Source organism: Engystomops pustulosus, chromosome 2 (assembly GCF_040894005.1).
Source record: "Engystomops pustulosus chromosome 2, aEngPut4.maternal, whole genome shotgun sequence".
In the NCBI taxonomy this organism is placed as follows: Eukaryota; Metazoa; Chordata; class Amphibia; order Anura; family Leptodactylidae; genus Engystomops; species Engystomops pustulosus.
In genome coordinates this window covers 2109034-2132409 of record NC_092412.1, presented here as the reverse complement: position 1 = coordinate 2132409, position 23376 = coordinate 2109034, and the positions used below count along the sequence as shown (strand labels likewise).

The following is a 23376-nucleotide window of genomic DNA, read 5'->3' as shown; positions in this document are numbered from 1 at the left end:
CTGCTCCATGCACTGGTATATAGAGATACAGCGCCCCCATCCACTAGACTATGGTATTACTGGTTACACTGGGGGGTGTTATATCACTAGAGCCTCCATAGAGTTACACTGTGACACACGCTCCATGCACTGGTATATAGAGATACAGCGCTCCCATCCACTAGACTATGGTATTACTGGTTACACTGGGGGGATGTTATATCACTAGATCCTCCATAGAGTTACACTGTGACACAGGCTCCATGCACTGGTCTATAGGGATACAGCACCCCCATCCACTAGACTATGGTATTACTGGTTACACTGGGGGGATGTTATATCACTAGAGCCTCCATAGAGTTACACTGTGACACCTGCTCCATGCACTGGTATATAGAGATACAGCGCCCCCATCCACTAGACTATGGTATTACTGGTTACACTGGGGGATGTAATATCACTAGAGCCTCCATAGAGTTACACTGTGACACCTGCTTCATGCAGTGGTATATAGAGATACAGCGCCCCCATCCACTAGACTATGGTATTACTGGTTACACTGGGGGATGTTATATCACCAGAGCCTCCATAGAGTTACACTGTGACACAGGCTCCATGCACTGGTATATAGAGATACAGCGCCCCCATCCTCTAGAATATGGTATTACTGGTTACACTGGGGGATGTTATATAACTGGAGCCTCCATAGAGTTACACTGTGACACCGGCTCCATGCACTGGTATATAGAGGTACAGCGCCCCCATCCACTAGGCTATGGTATTACTGGTTACACTGGGGGATGTTATATCACTAGAGCCTCCATAGAGTTACACTGTGACACCTGCTCCACGCACTGGTATATAGAGATACAGCGCCCCCATCCTCTAGGCTATGGTACTACTGGTTACACTGGGGGGATGTTATATCACTAGAGTCTCTATAGGGTTACACTGTGACACACGCTCCATGCACTGGTATATAGAGATACAGCGCCCCCATCCACTAGACTATGGTATTACTGGTTACACTGGGGGATGTTATATCACTAGAGTCTCTATAGGGTTACACTGTGACACACGCTCCATGCACTGGTATATAGAGATACAACGCCCCCATCCACTAGACTATGGTATTACTGGTTACACTGGGGGATGTTATATCACTAGAGCCTCCATAGAGTTACACTGTGACACCTGCTCCATGCACTGGTATATAGAGATACAGCGCCCCCATCCACTAGACTATGGTATTACTGGTTACACTGGGGGATGTTATATCACTAGAGCCTCCATAGAGTTACACTGTGACACACGCTCCATGCACTGGTATATAGAGATACAGCGCCCCCATCCTCTAGACTATGGTATTACTGGTTACACTGGGGGATGTTATATCACTAGAGCCTCCATAGAGTTACACTGTGACACAGGCTCCAAGCACTGGTATATAGAGATACAGCGCCCCCATCCACTAGACTATGGTATTACTGGTTACACTGGGGGGATGTTATATCACTAGAGCCTCCATAGAGTTACACTGTGACACCCGCTCCATGCACTGGTATATAGAGATACAGCGCCCCCATCCACTAGACTATGGTATTACTGGTTACACTGGGGGATGTTATATCACTAGAGCATCCATAGAGTTACACTGTCACACAGGCTCCATGCACTGGTATATAGAGATACAGCGCCCCCATCCACTAGACTATGGTATTACTGGTTACACTGGGGGATGTTATATCACTAGAGCCTCCATAGAGTTACACTGTGACACCTGCTCCATGCACTGGTCTATAGGGATACAGCACCCCCATCCACTAGACTATGGTATTACTGGTTACACTGGGGGGATGTTATATCACTAGATCCTCCATAGAGTTACACTGTGACACCTGCTCCATGCACTGGTATATAGAGATACAGCGCCCCCATCCACTAGACTATGGTATTACTGGTTACACTGGGGGATGTTATATCACTAGAGTCTCCATAGAGTTACACTGTGACACCTGCTCCATGCACTGGTATATAGAGATACAGCGCCCCCATCCACTAGACTATGGTATTACTGGTTACACTGGGGGGATGTTATATCACTAGATCCTCCATAGAGTTACACTGTTACACACGCTCCATGCACTGGTATATAGAGATACAGCGCCCCCATCCTCTAGACTATGGTATTACTGGTTACACTGGGGGATGTTACATCACTAGAGCCTCCATAGAGTTACACTGTGACACAGGCTCCATGCACTGGTATATAGAGGTACAGCGCCCCCATCCACTAGACTATGGTATTACTGGTTACACTGGGGGATGTTATATCACTAGAGCCTCCATAGAGTTACACTGTGACACACGCTCCATGCACTGGTATATAGAGATACAGCTCCCCCATCCACTAGACTATGGTATTACTGGTTACACTGGAGGATGTTATATCACTAGAGCCCCCATAGAGTTACACTGTGACACAGGCTCCATGCACTGGTATATAGAGGTACAGCGCCCCCATCCACTAGACTATGGTATTACTGGTTACACTGGGGGATGTTATATCACTAGAGCCTCCATAGAGTTACACTGTGACACAGGCTCCATGCACTGGTATATAGAGGTACAGCGCCCCCATCCACTAGACTATGGTATTACTGGTTACACTGGGGGATGTTATATCACTAGAGCCTCCATAGAGTTACACTGTGACACAGGCTCCATGCACTGGTATATAGAGATACAGCGCCCCCATCCACTAGACTATGGTATTACTGGTTACACTGGGGGGATGTTATATCACTAGAGCCTCCATAGAGTTACACTGTGACACCTGCTCCATGCACTGGTATATAGAGATACAGCGCCCCCATCCTCTAGACTATGGTATTACTGGTTACACTGGGGGATGTTATATCACTGGAGCCTCCATAGAGTTACACTGTGACACCGGCTCCATGCACTGGTATATAGAGGTACAGCGCCCCCATCCACTAGGCTATGGTATTACTGGTTACACTGGGAGATGTTATATCACTAGAGCCTCCATAGAGTTACACTGTGACACAGGCTCCATGCACTGGTATATAGAGGTACAGCGCCCCCATCCACTAGGCTATGGTATTACTGGTTACACTGGGAGATGTTATATCACTAGAGCCTCCATAGAGTTACACTGTGACACAGGCTCCATGCACTGGTATATAGAGATACAGCGCCCCCATCCTCTAGGCTATGGTACTACTGGTTACACTGGGGGGATGTTATATCACTAGAGTCTCTATAGGGTTACACTGTGACACACGCTCCATGCACTGGTATATAGAGATACAGCGCCCCCATCCACTAGACTATGGTATTACTGGTTACACTGGGGGATGTTATATCACTAGAGTCTCTATAGGGTTACACTGTGACACCTGCTCCATGCACTGGTATATAGAGATACAGCGCCCCCATCCACTAGACTATGGTATTACTGGTTACACTGGGGGATGTTATATCACTAGAGTCTCTATAGGGTTACACTGTGACACCTGCTCCATGCACTGGTATATAGAGATACAGCGCCCCCATCCACTAGACTATGGTATTACTGGTTACACTGGGGGATGTTATATCACTAGAGCCTCCATAGAGTTACACTGTGACACAGGCTCCATGCACTGGTATATAGAGATACAGCGCCCCCATCCACTAGGCTATGGTATTACTGGTTACACTGGGGGATGTTATATCACTAGAGCCTCCATAGAGTTACACTGTGACACCAGCTCCATGCACTGGTATATAGAGATACAACGCCCCCATCCACTAGACTATGGTATTACTGGTTACACTGGGGGATGTTATATCACTAGAGCCTCCATAGAGTTACACTGTGACACAGGCTCCATGCACTGGTATATAGAGATACAGCGCCCCCATCCACTAGGCTATGGTATTACTGGTTACACTGGGAGATGTTATATCACTAGAGCCTCCATAGAGTTACACTGTGACACCTGCTCCATGCACTGGTATATAGAGATACAGCGCCCCCATCCTCTAGACTATGGTACTACTGGTTACACTGGGGGGATGTTATATCACTAGAGTCTCCATAGAGTTACACTGTGACACCTGCTCCATGCACTGGTATATAGAGATACAGCGCCCCCATCCACTAGACTATGGTATTACTGGTTACACTGGGAGGATGTTATATCACTAGAGCCTCCATAGGGTTACACTGTGACACCTGCTCCATGCACTGGTATATAGAGATACAGCGCCCCCATCCACTAGACTATGGTATTACTGGTTACACTGGGGGATGTTATATCACTAGAGCCTCCATAGAGTTACACTGTGACACCGGCTCCATGCACTGGTATATAGTGATACAGCGCCCCCATCCTCTAGACTATGGTATTACTGGTTACACTGGGGGATGTTATATTACTAGAGCCTCCATAGAGTTACACTGTGACACAGGCTTCATGCACTGGTATATAGAGGTACAGCGCCCCCATCCACTAGACTATGGTATTACTGGTTACACTGGGGGATGTTATATCACTAGAGCCTCTATAGAGTTACACTGTGACACAGGCTCCATGCACTGGTATATAGAGGTACAGCGCCCCCATCCACTAGACTATGGTATTACTGGTTACACTGGGGGATGTTATATCACTAGAGCCTCCATAGAGTTACACTGTGACACAGGCTCCATGCACTGGTATATAGAGGTACAGCGCCCCTATCCACTAGACTATGGTATTACTGGTTACACTGGGGGATGTTATATCACTAGAGCCTCCATAGAGTTACACTGTGACACACTCTCCATGCACAGGTATATAGAGATACAGCGCCCCCATCCACTAGACTTTGGTATTACTGGTTACACTGGGAGGATGTTATATCACTAGAGCCTCCATAGAGTTACACTGTGACACAGGCTCCATGCACTGGTATATAGAGATACAGCGCTCCCATCCACTAGACTATGGTATTACTGGTTACACTGGGGGATGTTATATCACTAGAGCCTCCATAGAGTTACACTGTGACACACGCTCCATGCACTGGTATATAGAGATACAGCGCTCCCATCCACTAGACTATGGTATTACTGGTTACACTGGGGGGATGTTATATCACTAGATCCTCCATAGAGTTACACTGTGACACAGGCTCCATGCACTGGTCTAAAGGGATACAGCACCCCCATCCACTAGACTATGGTATTACTGGTTACACTGGGGGATGTTATATCACTAGAGCCTCCATAGAGTTACACTGTGACACACGCTCCATGCACTGGTATATAGAGATACAGCGCTCCCATCCACTAGACTATGGTATTACTGGTTACACTGGGGGGATGTTATATCACTAGATCCTCCATAGAGTTACACTGTGACACAGGCTCCATGCACTGGTCTATAGGGATACAGCACCCCCATCCACTAGACTATGGTATTACTGGTTACACTGGGGGATGTTATATCACTAGAGCCTCCATAGAGTTACACTGTGACACCTGCTTCATGCAGTGGTATATAGAGATACAGCGCCCCCATCCACTAGACTATGGTATTACTGGTTACACTGGGGGATGTTATATCACTAGAGCCTCCATAGAGTTACACTGTGACACAGGCTCCATGCACTGGTATATAGAGATACAGCGCCCCCATCCACTAGACTATGGTATTACTGGTTACACTGGGGGGATGTTATATCACTAGATCCTCCATAGAGTTACACTGTGACACAGGCTCCATGCACTGGTCTATAGGGATACAGCACCCCCATCCACTAGACTATGGTATTACTGGTTACACTGGGGGATGTTATATCACTAGAGCATCCATAGAGTTACACTGTGACACCTGCTCCATGCACTGGTATATAGAGATACAGCAAACCCATCCACTAGACTATGGTATTACTGGTTACACTGGGGGATGTTATATCACTAGAGCCTCCATAGAGTTACACTGTGACACACGCTCCATGCACTGGTATATAGAGATACAGCACCCCCATCCACTAGACTATGGTATTACTGGTTACACTGGGGGAGGTTATATCACTAGAGCCTCCATAGAGTTACACTGTGACACAGGCTCCATGCACTGGTATATAGAGGTACAGCGCCCCCATCCACTAGACTATGGTATTACTGGTTACACAGGGGGATGTTATATCACTAGATCCTCCATAGAGTTACACTGTGACACACGCTCCATGCACTGGTATATAGAGGTACAGCGCCCCCATCCACTAGACTATGGTATTACTGGTTACACTGGGGGATGTTATATCACTAGAGCCTCCATAGAGTTACACTGTGACACAGGCTCCATGCACTGGTATATAGAGATACAGCGCCCCCATCCACTAGACTATGGTATTACTGGTTACACTGGGGGGATGTTAAATCACTAGATCCTCCATAGAGTTACACTGTGACACACGCTCCATGCACTGGTATATAGAGATACAGCGCCCCCATCCACTAGACTATGGTATTACTGGTTACACTGGGGGGATGTTATATCACTAGATCCTCCATAGAGTTACACTGTGACACAGGCTCCATGCACTGGTCTATAGGGATACAGCACCCCCATCCACTAGACTATGGTATTACTGGTTACACTGGGGGATGTTATATCACTAGAGCCTCCATAGAGTTACACTGTGACACATGCTCCATGCACTGGTATATAGAGATACAGCACCCCCATCCACTAGACTATGGTATTACTGGTTACACTGGGGGGATGTTATATCACTAGAGCCTCCATAGAGTTACACTGTGAAACACGCTCCATGCACTGGTATATAGAGATACAGCGCCCCCATCCACTAGACTATGGTATTACTGGTTACACTGGGGGATGTTATATCACTAGAGCCTCCATAGAGTTACACTGTGACACATGCTCCATGCACTGGTATATAGAGATACAGCACCCCCATCCACTAGACTATGGTATTACTGGTTACACTGGGGGATGTTATATCACTAGAGCCTCCATAGAGTTACACTGTGACACCTGCTCCATGCACTGGTATATAGAGATACAGCGCCCCCATCCACTAGACTATGGTATTACTGGTTACACTGGGGGGATGTTATATCACTAGAGCCTCCATAGAGTTACACTGTGAAACACGCTCCATGCACTGGTATATAGAGGTACAGCGCCTCCATCCACTAGACTATGGTATTACTGGTTACACTGGGGGATGTTATATCACTAGAGCCTCCATAGAGTTACACTGTGACACTCGCTCCATGCACTGGTATATAGAGATACAGCGCCTCCATCCACTAGACTATGGTATTACTGGTTACACTGGGGGATGTTATATCACTAGAGCCTCCATAGAGTTACACTGTGACACAGGCTCCATGCACTGGTATATAGAGATACAGCGCCCCCATCCACTAGACTATGGTATTACTGGTTACACTGGGAGATGTTATATCACTAGAGCCTCCATAGAGTTACACTGTGACACAGGCTCCATGCACTGGTATATAGAGGTACAGCGCCCCCATCCACTAGACTATGGTATTACTGGTTACACTGGGGGATGTTATATCACTAGAGCCTCCATAGAGTTACACTGTGACACACGCTCCATGCACTGGTATATAGAGATACAGCGCCCCCATCCACTAGACTATGGTATTACTGGTTACACTGGGGGATGTTATATCACTAGAGCATCCATAGAGTTACACTGTGACACCTGCTCCATGCACTGGTATATAGAGATACAGCAAACCCATCCACTAGACTATGGTATTACTGGTTACACTGGGGGATGTTATATCACTAGAGCCTCCATAGAGTCACACTGTGACACAGGCTCCATGCACTGGTATATAGAGATACAGCAAACCCATCCACTAGACTATGGTATTACTGGTTACACTGGGGGATGTTATATCACTAGAGCCTCCATAGAGTTACACTGTGACACAGGCTCCATGCACTGGTATATAGAGATACAGCAAACCCATCCACTAGACTATGGTATTACTGGTTACACTGGGGGATGTTATATCACTAGAGCCTCCATAGAGTTACACTGTGACACAGGCTCCATGCACTGGTATATAGAGGTACAGCGCCCCCATCCACTAGACTATGGTATTACAGGTTGCACTGGGGGATGTTATATCACTAGAGCCTCCATAGAGTTACACTGTGACACAGGTTCCATGCACTGGTATATAGAGGTACAGCGCCCCCATCCACTAGACTATGGTATTACTGGTTACACTGGGGGATGTTATATCACTGCAGCCTCCATAAAGTTACACTGTGACACAGGCTCCATGCACTGGTATATAGAGATACAGCGCCCCCATCCACTAGACTATGGTATTACTGGTTACACTGGGGGATGTTATATCACTAGAGCCTCCATAGAGTTACACTGTGACACCTGCTCCATGCACTGGTGTATAGAGATACAGCGCCCCCATCCACTAGACTATGGTATTACTGGTTACACTGGGAGGATGTTATATCACTAGAGCCTCCATAGAGTTACACTGTGACACAGGCTCCATGCACTGGTATATAGAGATACAGCGCCCCCATCCTCTAGACTATGGTATTACTGGTTACACTGGGGGATGTTATATCACTAGAGCCTCCATAGAGTTACACTGTGACACAGGCTCCATGCACTGGTATATAGAGATACAGCGCCCCCATCCACTAGACTATGGTATTACAGGTTGCACTGGGGGATGTTATATCACTAGAGCCTCCATAGAGTTACACTGTGACACCGGCTCCATGCACTGGTATATAGAGGTACAGCGCCCCCATCCACTAGACTATGGTATTACTGGTTACACTGGGAGGATGTTATATCACTAGAGCCTCCATAGAGTTACACTGTGACACAGGCTCCATGCACTGGTATATAGAGATACAGCGCCCCCATCCACTAGACTATGGTATTACTGGTTACACTGGGGGATGTTATATCACTAGAGCCTCCATAGAGTTACACTGTGACACAGGCTCCATGCACTGGTATATAGAGATACAGCGCCCCCATCCACTAGACTATGGTATTACTGGTTACACTGGGAGGATGTTATATCACTAGAGCCTCCATAGAGTTACACTGTGACACAGGCTCCATGCACTGGTATATAGAGATACAGCGCCCCCATCCTCTAGACTATGGTATTACTGGTTACACTGGGGGATGTTATATCACTAGAGCCTCCATAGAGTTACACTGTGACACACGCTCCATGCACTGGTATATAGAGGTACAGCGCCCCCATCCACTAGACTATGGTATTACTGGTTACACTGGGGGATGTTATATCACTAGAGCCTCCATAGAGTTACACTGTGACACAGGCTCCATGCACTGGTATATAGAGGTACAGCGCCCCCATCCACTAGACTATGGTATTACAGGTTGCACTGGGGGATGTTATATCACTAGAGCCTCCATAGAGTTACACTGTGACACAGGTTCCATGCACTGGTATATAGAGGTACAGCGCCCCCATCCACTAGACTATGGTATTACTGGTTACACTGGGGGATGTTATATCACTGCAGCCTCCATAAAGTTACACTGTGACACAGGCTCCATGCACTGGTATATAGAGATACAGCGCCCCCATCCACTAGACTATGGTATTACTGGTTACACTGGGGGATGTTATATCACTAGAGCCTCCATAGAGTTACACTGTGACACCTGCTCCATGCACTGGTGTATAGAGATACAGCGCCCCCATCCACTAGACTATGGTATTACTGGTTACACTGGGGGATGTTATATCACTAGAGCCTCCATAGAGTTACACTGTGACACCTGCTCCATGCACTGGTATATAGAGGTACAGCGCCCCCATCCACTAGACTATGGTATTACTGGTTACACTGGGGGATGTTATATCACTGCAGCCTCCATAAAGTTACACTGTGACACAGGCTCCATGCACTGGTATATAGAGATACAGCGCCCCCATCCACTAGACTATGGTATTACTGGTTACACTGGGAGGATGTTATATCACTAGAGCCTCCATAGAGTTACACTGTGACACAGGCTCCATGCACTGGTATATAGAGATACAGCGCCCCCATCCTCTAGACTATGGTATTACTGGTTACACTGGGGGATGTTATATCACTAGAGCCTCCATAGAGTTACACTGTGACACAGGCTCCATGCACTGGTATATAGAGATACAGCGCCCCCATCCACTAGACTATGGTATTACAGGTTGCACTGGGGGATGTTATATCACTAGAGCCTCCATAGAGTTAAACTGTGACACCTGCTCCATGCACTGGTATATAGAGATACAGCGCCCCCATCCACTAGACTATGGTATTACTGGTTACACTGGGGGATGTTATATCACTAGAGCCTCCATAGAGTTACACTGTGACACAGGCTCCATGCACTGGTATATAGAGATACAGCGCCCCCATCCACTAGACTATGGTATTACTGGTTACACTGGGGGATGTTATATCACTAGAGCCTCCATAGAGTTACACTGTGACACAGGCTCCATGCACTGGTATATAGAGATACAGCGCCCCCATCCACTAGACTATGGTATTACTGGTTACACTGGGAGGATGTTATATCACTAGAGCCTCCATAGAGTTACACTGTGACACAGGCTCCATGCACTGGTATATAGAGATACAGCGCCCCCATCCTCTAGACTATGGTATTACTGGTTACACTGGGGGATGTTATATCACTAGAGCCTCCATAGAGTTACACTGTGACACACGCTCCATGCACTGGTATATAGAGGTACAGCGCCCCCATCCACTAGACTATGGTATTACTGGTTACACTGGGGGGGATGTTATATCACTAGATCCTCCATAGAGTTACACTGTGACACAGGCTCCATGCACTGGTATATAGAGATACAGCGCCCCCATCCTCTAGACTATGGTATTACTGGTTACACTGGGGGGATGTTATATCACTAGAGCCTCCATAGAGTTACACTGTGACTCACGCTACATGCACTGGTATATAGAGGTACAGCGCCCCCATCCACTAGACTATGGTATTACTGGTTACACTGGGAGATGTTATATCACTAGAGCCTCCATAGAGTTACACTGTTACACCTGCTCCATGCACTGGTATATAGAGATACAGCGCCCCCATCCACTAGACTATGGTATTACTGGTTACACTGGGGGATGTTATATCACTAGAGCCTCCATAGTTACACTGTGACACAGGCTCCATCCACTGGTATATAGAGATACAGCGCCCCCATCCACTAGACTATGGTATTACTGGTTACACTGGGGGGATGTTATATCACTAGAGCCTCCATAGAGTTACACTGTGACACCGGCTCCATGCACTGGTATATAGAGGTACAGCACCCCCATCCACTAGACTATGGTATTACTGGTTACACTGGGGGATGTTATATCACTAGAGCCTCCATAGAGTTACACTGTGACACAGGCTCCATGCACTGGTATATAGAGGTACAGCACCCCCATCCACTAGACTATGGTATTACTGGTTACACTGGGGGATGTTATATCACTAGAGCCTCCATAGAGTTACACTGTGACACAGGCTCCATGCACTGGTATATAGAGATACAGCGCCCCCATCCTCTAGACTATGGTATTACTGGTTACACTGGGGGATGTTATATCACTAGAGCCTCCATAGAGTTACACTGTGACACACGCTCCATGCACTGGTATATAGAGGTACAGCGCCCCCATCCACTAGACTATGGTATTACTGGTTACACTGGGGGGGATGTTATATCACTAGATCCTCCATAGAGTTACACTGTGACACAGGCTCCATGCACTGGTATATAGAGATACAGCGCCCCCATCCTCTAGACTATGGTATTACTGGTTACACTGGGGGGATGTTATATCACTAGAGCCTCCATAGAGTTACACTGTGACTCACGCTACATGCACTGGTATATAGAGGTACAGCGCCCCCATCCACTAGACTATGGTATTACTGGTTACACTGGGAGATGTTATATCACTAGAGCCTCCATAGAGTTACACTGTTACACCTGCTCCATGCACTGGTATATAGAGATACAGCGCCCCCATCCACTAGACTATGGTATTACTGGTTACACTGGGGGATGTTATATCACTAGAGCCTCCATAGTTACACTGTGACACAGGCTCCATCCACTGGTATATAGAGATACAGCGCCCCCATCCACTAGACTATGGTATTACTGGTTACACTGGGGGGATGTTATATCACTAGAGCCTCCATAGAGTTACACTGTGACACCGGCTCCATGCACTGGTATATAGAGGTACAGCACCCCCATCCACTAGACTATGGTATTACTGGTTACACTGGGGGATGTTATATCACTAGAGCCTCCATAGAGTTACACTGTGACACAGGCTCCATGCACTGGTATATAGAGGTACAGCACCCCCATCCACTAGACTATGGTATTACTGGTTACACTGGGGGATGTTATATCACTAGAGCCTCCATAGAGTTACACTGTGACACAGGCTCCATGCACTGGTATATAGAGATACAGCACCCCCATCCACTAGACTATGGTATTACTGGTTACACTGGGGGATGTTATATCACTAGAGCCTCCATAGAGTTACACTGTGACACCTGCTCCATGCACTGGTATAGAGGGATACAGCGCCCCCATCCACTAGACTATGGTATTACTGGTTACACTGGGGGGATGTTATATCACTAGAGCCTCCATAGAGTTACACTGTGACACACGCTCCATGCACTGGTATATAGAGGTACAGCGCCTCCATCTACTAGACTATGGTATTACTGGTTACACTGGGGGATGTTATATCACTAGAGCATCCATAGAGTTACACTGTGACACCAGCTCCATGCACTGGTATATAGAGATACAGCTCCCCCATCCACTAGACTATGGTATTACTGGTTACACTGGGGGATGTTATATCACTAGAGCCTCCATAGAGTTACACTGTGACACCTGCTCCATGCACTGGTATATAGAGATACAGCGCCCCCATCCACTAGACTATGGTATTACTGGTTACACTGGGGGATGTTATATCACTAGAGCCTCCATAGTTACACTGTGACACAGGCTCCATCCACTGGTATATAGAGATACAGCGCCCCCATCCACTAGACTATGGTATTACTGGTTACACTGGGGGGATGTTATATCACTAGAGCCTCCATAGAGTTACACTGTGACACCTGCTCCATGCACTGGTATATAGGGATACAGCGCCCCCATCCACTAGACTATGGTATTACTGGTTACACTGGGGGGATGTTATATCACTAGAGCCTCCATAGAGTTACACTGTGACACACGCTCCATGCACTGGTATATAGAGATACAGCGCCCCCATCCACTAGACTATGGTATTACTGGATACACTAGGGGATGTTATATCACTAGAGCCTCCATAGAGTTACACTGTAACACACGCTCCATGCACTGGTATATAGAGATACAGCGCCCCCATCCACTAGACTATGGTATTACTGGTTACACTGGGGGGTGTTATATCACTAGAGCCTCCATAGAGTTACACTGTTACACCTGCTCCATGCACTGGTATATAGAGATACAGCGCCCCCATCCACTAGACTATGGTATTACTGGTTACACTGGGGGAGGTTATATCACTAGAGCCTCCATAGAGTTACACTGTGACACCTGCTCCATGCACTGGTATATAGAGATACAGCGCCCCCATCCACTAGACTATGGTATTACTGGTTACACTGGGAGGATGTTATATCACTAGAGCCTCCATAGAGTTACACTGTGACACCCGCTCCATGCACTGGTATATAGAGATACAGCGCCCCCATCCACTAGACTATGGTATTACTGGTTACACTGGGGGATGTTATATCACTAGAGCCTCCATAGATTTACACTGTTACACCTGCTCCATGCACTGGTATATAGAGATACAGCGCCTCCATCCACTAGACTATGGTATTACTGGTTACACTGGGGGATGTTATATCACTAGAGCATCCTTAGAGTTACACTGTGACACAGGCTCCATGCACTGGTATATAGAGGTACAGCGCCCCCATCCACTAGACTATGGTATTACAGGTTGCACTGGGGGATGTTATATCACTAGAGCCTCCATAGAGTTACACTGTGACACAGGTTCCATGCACTGGTATATAGAGGTACAGCGCCCCCATCCACTAGACTATGGTATTACTGGTTACACTGGGGGATGTTATATCACTGCAGCCTCCATAAAGTTACACTGTGACACAGGCTCCATGCACTGGTATATAGAGATACAGCGCCCCCATCCACTAGACTATGGTATTACTGGTTACACTGGGGGATGTTATATCACTAGAGCCTCCATAGAGTTACACTGTGACACCTGCTCCATGCACTGGTGTATAGAGATACAGCGCCCCCATCCACTAGACTATGGTATTACTGGTTACACTGGGAGGATGTTATATCACTAGAGCCTCCATAGAGTTACACTGTGACACAGGCTCCATGCACTGGTATATAGAGATACAGCGCCCCCATCCTCTAGACTATGGTATTACTGGTTACACTGGGGGGATGTTATATCACTAGAGCCTCCATAGAGTTACACTGTGACACAGGCTCCATGCACTGGTATATAGAGGTACAGCGCCCCCATCCACTAGACTATGGTATTACTGGTTACACTGGGGGGATGTTATATCACTAGAGCCTCCATAGAGTTACACTGTGACACAGGCTCCATGCACTGGTATATAGAGGTACAGCGCCCCCATCCACTAGACTATGGTATTACTGGTTACACTGGGGGGATGTTATATCACTAGAGCCTCCATAGAGTTACACTGTGACACCTGCTCCATGCACTGGTATATAGAGATACAGCGCCCCCATCCTCTAGACTATGGTATTACTGGTTACACTGGGGGATGTTATATCACTAGAGCCTCCATAGAGTTACACTGTGACACAGGCTCCATGCACTGGTATATAGAGGTACAGCGCCCCCATCCACTAGACTATGGTATTACAGGTTGCACTGGGGGATGTTATATCACTAGAGCCTCCATAGAGTTACACTGTGACACCTGCTCCATGCACTGGTATATAGAGATACAGCGCCCCCATCCACTAGACTATGGTATTACTGGTTACACTGGGGGATGTTATATCACTAGAGCCTCCATAGAGTTACACTGTGACACAGGCTCCATGCACTGGTATATAGAGATACAGCGCCCCCATCCACTAGACTATGGTATTACTGGTTACACTGGGGGATGTTATATCACTAGAGCCTCCATAGAGTTACACTGTGACACAGGCTCCATGCACTGGTATATAGAGATACAGCGCCCCCATCCACTAGACTATGGTATTACTGGTTACACTGGGAGGATGTTATATCACTAGAGCCTCCATAGTTACACTGTGACACAGGCTCCATCCACTGGTATATAGAGATACAGCGCCCCCATCCACTAGACTATGGTATTACTGGTTACACTGGGGGGATGTTATATCACTAGAGCCTCCATAGAGTTACACTGTGACACAGGCTCCATCCACTGGTATATAGAGATACAGCGCCCCCATCCACTAGACTATGGTATTACTGGTTACACTGGGGGGATGTTATATCACTAGAGCCTCCATAGAGTTACACTGTGACACCGGCTCCATGCACTGGTATATAGAGGTACAGCACCCCCATCCACTAGACTATGGTATTACTGGTTACACTGGGGGATGTTATATCACTAGAGCCTCCATAGAGTTACACTGTGACACAGGCTCCATGCACTGGTATATAGAGGTACAGCACCCCCATCCACTAGACTATGGTATTACTGGTTACACTGGGGGATGTTATATCACTAGAGCCTCCATAGAGTTACACTGTGACACAGGCTCCATGCACTGGTATATAGAGATACAGCACCCCCATCCACTAGACTATGGTATTACTGGTTACACTGGGGGATGTTATATCACTAGAGCCTCCATAGAGTTACACTGTGACACCTGCTCCATGCACTGGTATAGAGGGATACAGCGCCCCCATCCACTAGACTATGGTATTACTGGTTACACTGGGGGGATGTTATATCACTAGAGCCTCCATAGAGTTACACTGTGACACACGCTCCATGCACTGGTATATAGAGGTACAGCGCCTCCATCTACTAGACTATGGTATTACTGGTTACACTGGGGGATGTTATATCACTAGAGCCTCCATAGAGTTACACTGTGACACACGCTCCATGCACTGGTATATAGAGATACAGCGCCCCCATCCACTAGACTATGGTATTACTGGTTACACTGGGGGATGTTATATCACTAGAGCATCCATAGAGTTACACTGTGACACCAGCTCCATGCACTGGTATATAGAGATACAGCAAACCCATCCACTAGACTATGGTATTACTGGTTACACTGGGGGATGTTATATCACTAGAGCCTCCATAGAGTTACACTGTGACACCTGCTCCATGCACTGGTATATAGAGATACAGCGCCCCCATCCACTAGACTATGGTATTACTGGTTACACTGGGGGATGTTATATCACTAGAGCCTCCATAGTTACACTGTGACACAGGCTCCATCCACTGGTATATAGAGATACAGCGCCCCCATCCACTAGACTATGGTATTACTGGTTACACTGGGGGGATGTTATATCACTAGAGCCTCCATAGAGTTACACTGTGACACCTGCTCCATGCACTGGTATATAGGGATACAGCGCCCCCATCCACTAGACTATGGTATTACTGGTTACACTGGGGGGATGTTATATCACTAGAGCCTCCATAGAGTTACACTGTGAAACACGCTCCATGCACTGGTATATAGAGGTACAGCGCCTCCATCCACTAGACTATGGTATTACTGGTTACACTGGGGGATGTTATATCACTAGAGCCTCCATAGAGTTACACTGTGACACACGCTCCATGCACTGGTATATAGAGATACAGCGCCCCCATCCACTAGACTATGGTATTACTGGATACACTAGGGGATGTTATATCACTAGAGCCTCCATAGAGTTACACTGTAACACACGCTCCATGCACTGGTATATAGAGATACAGCGCCCCCATCCACTAGACTATGGTATTACTGGTTACACTGGGGGGTGTTATATCACTAGAGCCTCCATAGAGTTACACTGTTACACCTGCTCCATGCACTGGTATATAGAGATACAGCGCCCCCATCCACTAGACTATGGTATTACTGGTTACACTGGGGGGTGTTATATCACTAGAGCCTCCATAGATTTACACTGTTACACCTGCTCCATGCACTGGTATATAGAGATACAGCGCCTCCATCCACTAGACTATGGTATTACTGGTTACACTGGGGGATGTTATATCACTAGAGCCTCCATAGAGTTACACTGTGACACAGGCTCCATGCACTGGTATATAGAGGTACAGCGCCCCCATCCACTAGACTATGGTATTACTGGTTACACTGGGGGGATGTTATATCACTAGAGCCTCCATAGAGTTACACTGTGACACCTGCTCCATGCACTGGTATATAGAGATACAGCGCCCCCATCCTCTAGACTATGGTATTACTGGTTACACTGGGGGATGTTATATCACTAGAGCCTCCATAGAGTTACACTGTGACACCTGCTCCATGCACTGGTATATAGAGATACAGCGCCCCCATCCACTAGACTATGGTATTACTGGTTACACTGGGGGGATGTTATATCACTAGAGCCTCCATAGAGTTACACTGTGAAACACGCTCCATGCACTGGTATATAGAGGTACAGCGCCTCCATCCACTAGACTATGGTATTACTGGTTACACTGGGGGATGTTATATCACTAGAGCCTCCATAGAGTTACACTGTGACACCTGCTCCATGCACTGGTATATAGAGATACAGCTCCCCCATCCACTAGACTATGGTATTACTGGTTACACTGGGGGATGTTATATCACTAGAGCCTCCATAGTTACACTGTGACACAGGCTCCATCCACTGGTATATAGAGATACAGCGCCCCCATCCACTAGACTATGGTATTACTGGTTACACTGGGGGATGTTATATCACTAGAGCCTCCATAGAGTTACACTGTGACACCTGCTCCATGCACTGGTATATAGGGATACAGCGCCCCCATCCACTAGACTATGGTATTACTGGTTACACTGGGGGGATGTTATATCACTAGAGCCTCCATAGAGTTACACTGTGAAACACGCTCCATGCACTGGTATATAGAGGTACAGCGCCTCCATCCACTAGACTATGGTATTACTGGTTACACTGGGGGATGTTATATCACTAGAGCCTCCATAGAGTTACACTGTGACACACGCTCCATGCACTGGTATATAGAGATACAGCGCCTCCATCCACTAGACTATGGTATTACTGGTTACACTGGGGGATGTTATATCACTAGAGCCTCCATAGAGTTACACTGTGACACAGGTTCCATGCACTGGTATATAGAGGTACAGCGCCCCCTTCCACTAGACTATGGTATTACTGGTTACACTGGGGGATGTTATATCACTAGAGCCTCCATAGAGTTACACTGTGACACCTGCTCCATGCACTGGTGTATAGAGATACAGCGCCCCCATCCACTAGACTATGGTATTACTGGTTACACTGGGAGGATGTTATATCACTAGAGCCTCCATAGAGTTACACTGTGACACAGGCTCCATGCACTGGTATATAGAGATACAGCGCCCCCATCCTCTAGACTATGGTATTACTGGTTACACTGGGGGATGTTATATCACTAGAGCCTCCATAGAGTTACACTGTGACACACGCTCCATGCACTGGTATATAGAGGTACAGCGCCCCCATCCACTAGACTATGGTATTACTGGTTACACTGGGGGGGATGTTATATCACTAGATCCTCCATAGAGTTACACTGTGACACAGGCTCCATGCACTGGTATATAGAGATACAGCGGCCCCATCCACTAGACTATGGTATTACTGGTTACACTGGAGGATGTTATATCACTAGAGCCTCCATAGAGTTACACTGTGACACAGGCTCCATGCACTGGTATATAGAGATACAGCACCCCCATCCACTAGACTATGGTATTACTGGTTACACTGGAGGATGTTATATCACTAGAGCCTCCATAGAGTTACACTGTGACACAGGCTCCATGCACTGGTATATAGAGATACAGCGCCCCCATCCACTAGACTATGGTATTACTGGTTACACTGGAGGATGTTATATCACTAGAGCCTCCATAGAGTTACACTGTGACACCTGCTCCATGCACTGGTATATAGAGATACAGCACCCCCATCCACTAGACTATGGTATTACTGGTTATACTGGGGGATGTTATATCACTAGAGCCTCCATAGAGTTACACTGTGACACAGGCTCCATGCACTGGTATATAGAGGTACAGCGCCCCCATCCACTAGACTATGGTATTACTGGTTACACTGGGGGGATGTTATATCACTAGAGCCTCCATAGAGTTACACTGTGACACCTGCTCCATGCACTGGTACATAGAGATACAGCGCCCCCATCCTCTAGACTATGGTATTACTGGTTACAATGGGGGGATGTTATATCACTAGAGCCTCCATAGAGTTACACTGTGACACACGCTCCATGCACTGGTATATAGAGGTACAGCGCCCCCATCCACTAGACTATGGTATTACTGGTTACACTGGGAGATGTTATATCACTAGAGCCTCCATAGAGTTACACTGTTACACCTGCTCCATGCACTGGTATATAGAGATACAGCGCCCCCATCCACTAGACTATGGTATTACTGGTTACACTGGGGGATGTTATATCACTAGAGCCTCCATAGTTACACTGTGACACAGGCTCCATCCACTGGTATATAGAGATACAGCGCCCCCATCCACTAGACTATGGTATTACTGGTTACACTGGGGGATGTTATATCACTAGAGCCTCCATAGAGTTACACTGTGACACCTGCTCCATGCACTGGTATATAGGGATACAGCGCCCCCATCCACTAGACTATGGTATTACTGGTTACACTGGGGGGATGTTATATCACTAGAGCCTCCATAGAGTTACACTGTGAAACACGCTCCATGCACTGGTATATAGAGGTACAGCGCCTCCATCCACTAGACTATGGTATTACTGGTTACACTGGGGGATGTTATATCACTAGAGCCTCCATAGAGTTACACTGTGACACAGGTTCCATGCACTGGTATATAGAGGTACAGCGCCCCCATCCACTAGACTATGGTATTACTGGTTACACTGGGGGATGTTATATCACTAGAGCCTCCATAGAGTTACACTGTGACACAGGCTCCATGCACTGGTATATAGAGATACAGCGCCCCCATCCACTAGACTATGGTATTACTGGTTACACTGGGGGGTGTTATATCACTAGAGCCTCCATAGAGTTACACTGTGACACCGGCTCCATGCACTGGTATATAGAGATACAGCGCCCCCATCCACCAGACTATGGTATTACTGGTTACACTGGGGGGGATGTTATATCACTAGAGCCTCCATAGAGTTACACTGTGACACCTGCTCCATGCACTGGTATATAGAGATACAGCGCCCCCATCCACTAGACTATGGTATTACTGGTTACACTGGGGGATGTTATATCACTAGAGCCTCCATAGAGTTACACTGTGACACAGGCTCCATGCACTGGTATATAGAGGTACAGCGCCCCCATCCACTAGACTATGGTATTACTGGTTACACTGGGGGATGTTATATCACTAGAGCCTCCATAGAGTTACACTGTGACACACGCTCCATGCACTGGTATATAGAGATACAGCGCCCCCATCCACTAGACTATGGTATTACTGGTTACACTGGGGGGATGTTATATCACTAGATCCTCCATAGAGTTACACTGTGACACAGGCTCCATGCACTGGTATATAGAGATACAGCGCCTCCATCCACTAGACTATGGTATTACTGGTTACACTGGGGGATGTTATATCACTAGAGCATCCATAGAGTTACACTGTGACACCAGCTCCATGCACTGGTATATAGAGATACAGCAAACCCATCCACTAGACTATGGTATTACTGGTTACACTGGGGGATGTTATATCACTAGAGCCTCCATAGAGTTACACTGTGACACCTGCTCCATGCACTGGTATATAGAGCTACAGCGCCCCCATCCACTAGACTATGGTATTACTGGTTACACTGGGGGGATGTTATATTACTAGGTCCTCCGTAGAGTTACACTGTGACACTGGCTCCATGCACTGGTATATAGAGATACAGCGCCCCCATCCACTAGACTATGGTATTACTGGTTACACTGGGGGGATGTTATATCACTAGAGCCTCCATAGAGTTACACAGGCTCCATGCACTGGTATATAGAGGTACAGCGCCCCCATCCACTAGACTATGGTATTACTGGTTACACTGGGGGATGTTATATCACTAGGTCCTCCGTAGAGTTATACTGTGACACTGGCTCCATGCACTGGTATATAGAGATACAGCGCCCCCATCCACTAGACTATGGTATTACTGGTTATAATACTGTCATCATTAAGTTCAATTTGTTACACAGAAAACAAGCCCTCACACAGCTCTGTACATGGAAAAGTAAAAAAGTTATAGATTTTTGAGTGAAAAATGGAAAATCGCAAAAGTGCCTTCGACGTGAAGGAGTTAACATATTTTATCGCACTCACAAATATCAGCGGAACCTTAATCACCACCATAAAAAAATCTGCAGATGGGAAGAACATTCTGGATAGAAATAATCCACAAATCTTGAGGGATTCTGAGGAACCAATCCACAAGGGTCCGGATAAAACAAATGAAAATACTTTTTAGAAACTGTTTCACGTGACGTATGAATCGCCTCAAAGACTTTATTCATAGTTTGTTGTATCTCGAAGAGGACGGGAGGAGAAGGTGTTGGGGGCAGTGGTGGTTGGACGGGGGTGAGTAACTATTATGTAAGAGGGTAAATTTCTCTGTGTGGGACAAGGAGATGTTTTTTCAGAACTTTAGACATTTTTTACACCTTCTTGTTTAAACTAGGACATCTGTCTTTTCTCAACTAAACTATGTAACGCTGAGGGGCATCACTACAGATCTCACACAGGTCTCCAGGATAATCCCTCTGTGTGATCTACTATTCTAGTCTAATATTCTATATTCTGGCATAATCCAGCATAATCTAGAATAATCTCACCAGATCTAATCTTCTTTGCAGATCTTCTCCTCGGCTCTACAGACATTACCTGGCTATGCTGTTTGCTATAGAAGAGATCAATGGAAGACAAGATTTATTACCCAACATCACTCTGGGCTACGAGATTTATAACACGAAGGGGCTGAAGCGAGAAACGGTTAAAAGTTCCATGTCCCTGATGACAGGAGGAGAAGTCCTGGTGCCAAACTATGTCTGTCGTAAGGGGGAAGATCTGGTGGCAATCATTGGGGATCTGGAATCTTCTTCAACGCATAAAATCTCCCAGCTGATCGGCCTGTATCACTATCCGCAGGTATCACAACCCAAATCCTATGGTAGAGATCAAAATTTGTAAAAATAATCCATAAATATCATTAAAGCCATAGAAATCAATCAGCGAAAGGTGGGCGGCGAACTAGTAGCTGTTATGGTGGTGCAGCTTTGAACACATCAACAGGATGAAGCCATGTCACGCATCACCTAGAGACAGGAAGCCATGTCACACATCACCTAGAGACAGGAAGTCTTGTCCCACATCACCTGGAGACAGGAAGTCATGTCACACATCACCTGGAGACAGGAAGTCATGTCACACATCACCTAGAGACAGGAAGTCATGGCCCACATCACCTGGAGACAGGAAGTCATGTCACACATCACCTAAAGACAGGAAGTCATGTCACACATCACCTAGAGACAGGGAGTCATGTCACGCATCAGCTGGAGAGAGGAAGTCATGTCACACATCACCTAAAGACAGGAAGTCATGTCATACATCACCTAGAGACAGGAAGTAATGTCGCACATCACCTAGAGACAGGAAGTCATGTCACACATCAACTACAGACAGCAAGTCATGTCACACATCACCTAGAGACAGGAAGTCATGTCACACCACCTAGAGACAGGAAGTCATGTCACACATCACCTAGAGACAGGAAGTCATGTCACACCACCTAGAGACAGGAAGTCATGTCACACATCACCAAGAGACAGGAAGTCATGTCACACCACCTGGAGACAGGAAGTCATGACTCACATCACCTAGAGACAGGAAGTCATGTCACACATCACCT

General features: G+C 46.7%; 1 protein-coding gene across 1 annotated transcript in view; it reads left to right on the top strand.

Annotated features, from left to right (window-relative positions):
• The window catches only part of LOC140116349 (vomeronasal type-2 receptor 26-like), an 87427-nt gene that overhangs the window by 22712 nt on the left and 41339 nt on the right, over nucleotides 1–23376 (top strand). Inside the window, exon 3 of the mRNA XM_072132877.1 lies at nucleotides 22322–22613. Within this exon, the coding sequence (XP_071988978.1) occupies nucleotides 22322–22613 (292 nt within the window). The remainder of the gene's footprint in view (nucleotides 1–22321; nucleotides 22614–23376) is intronic.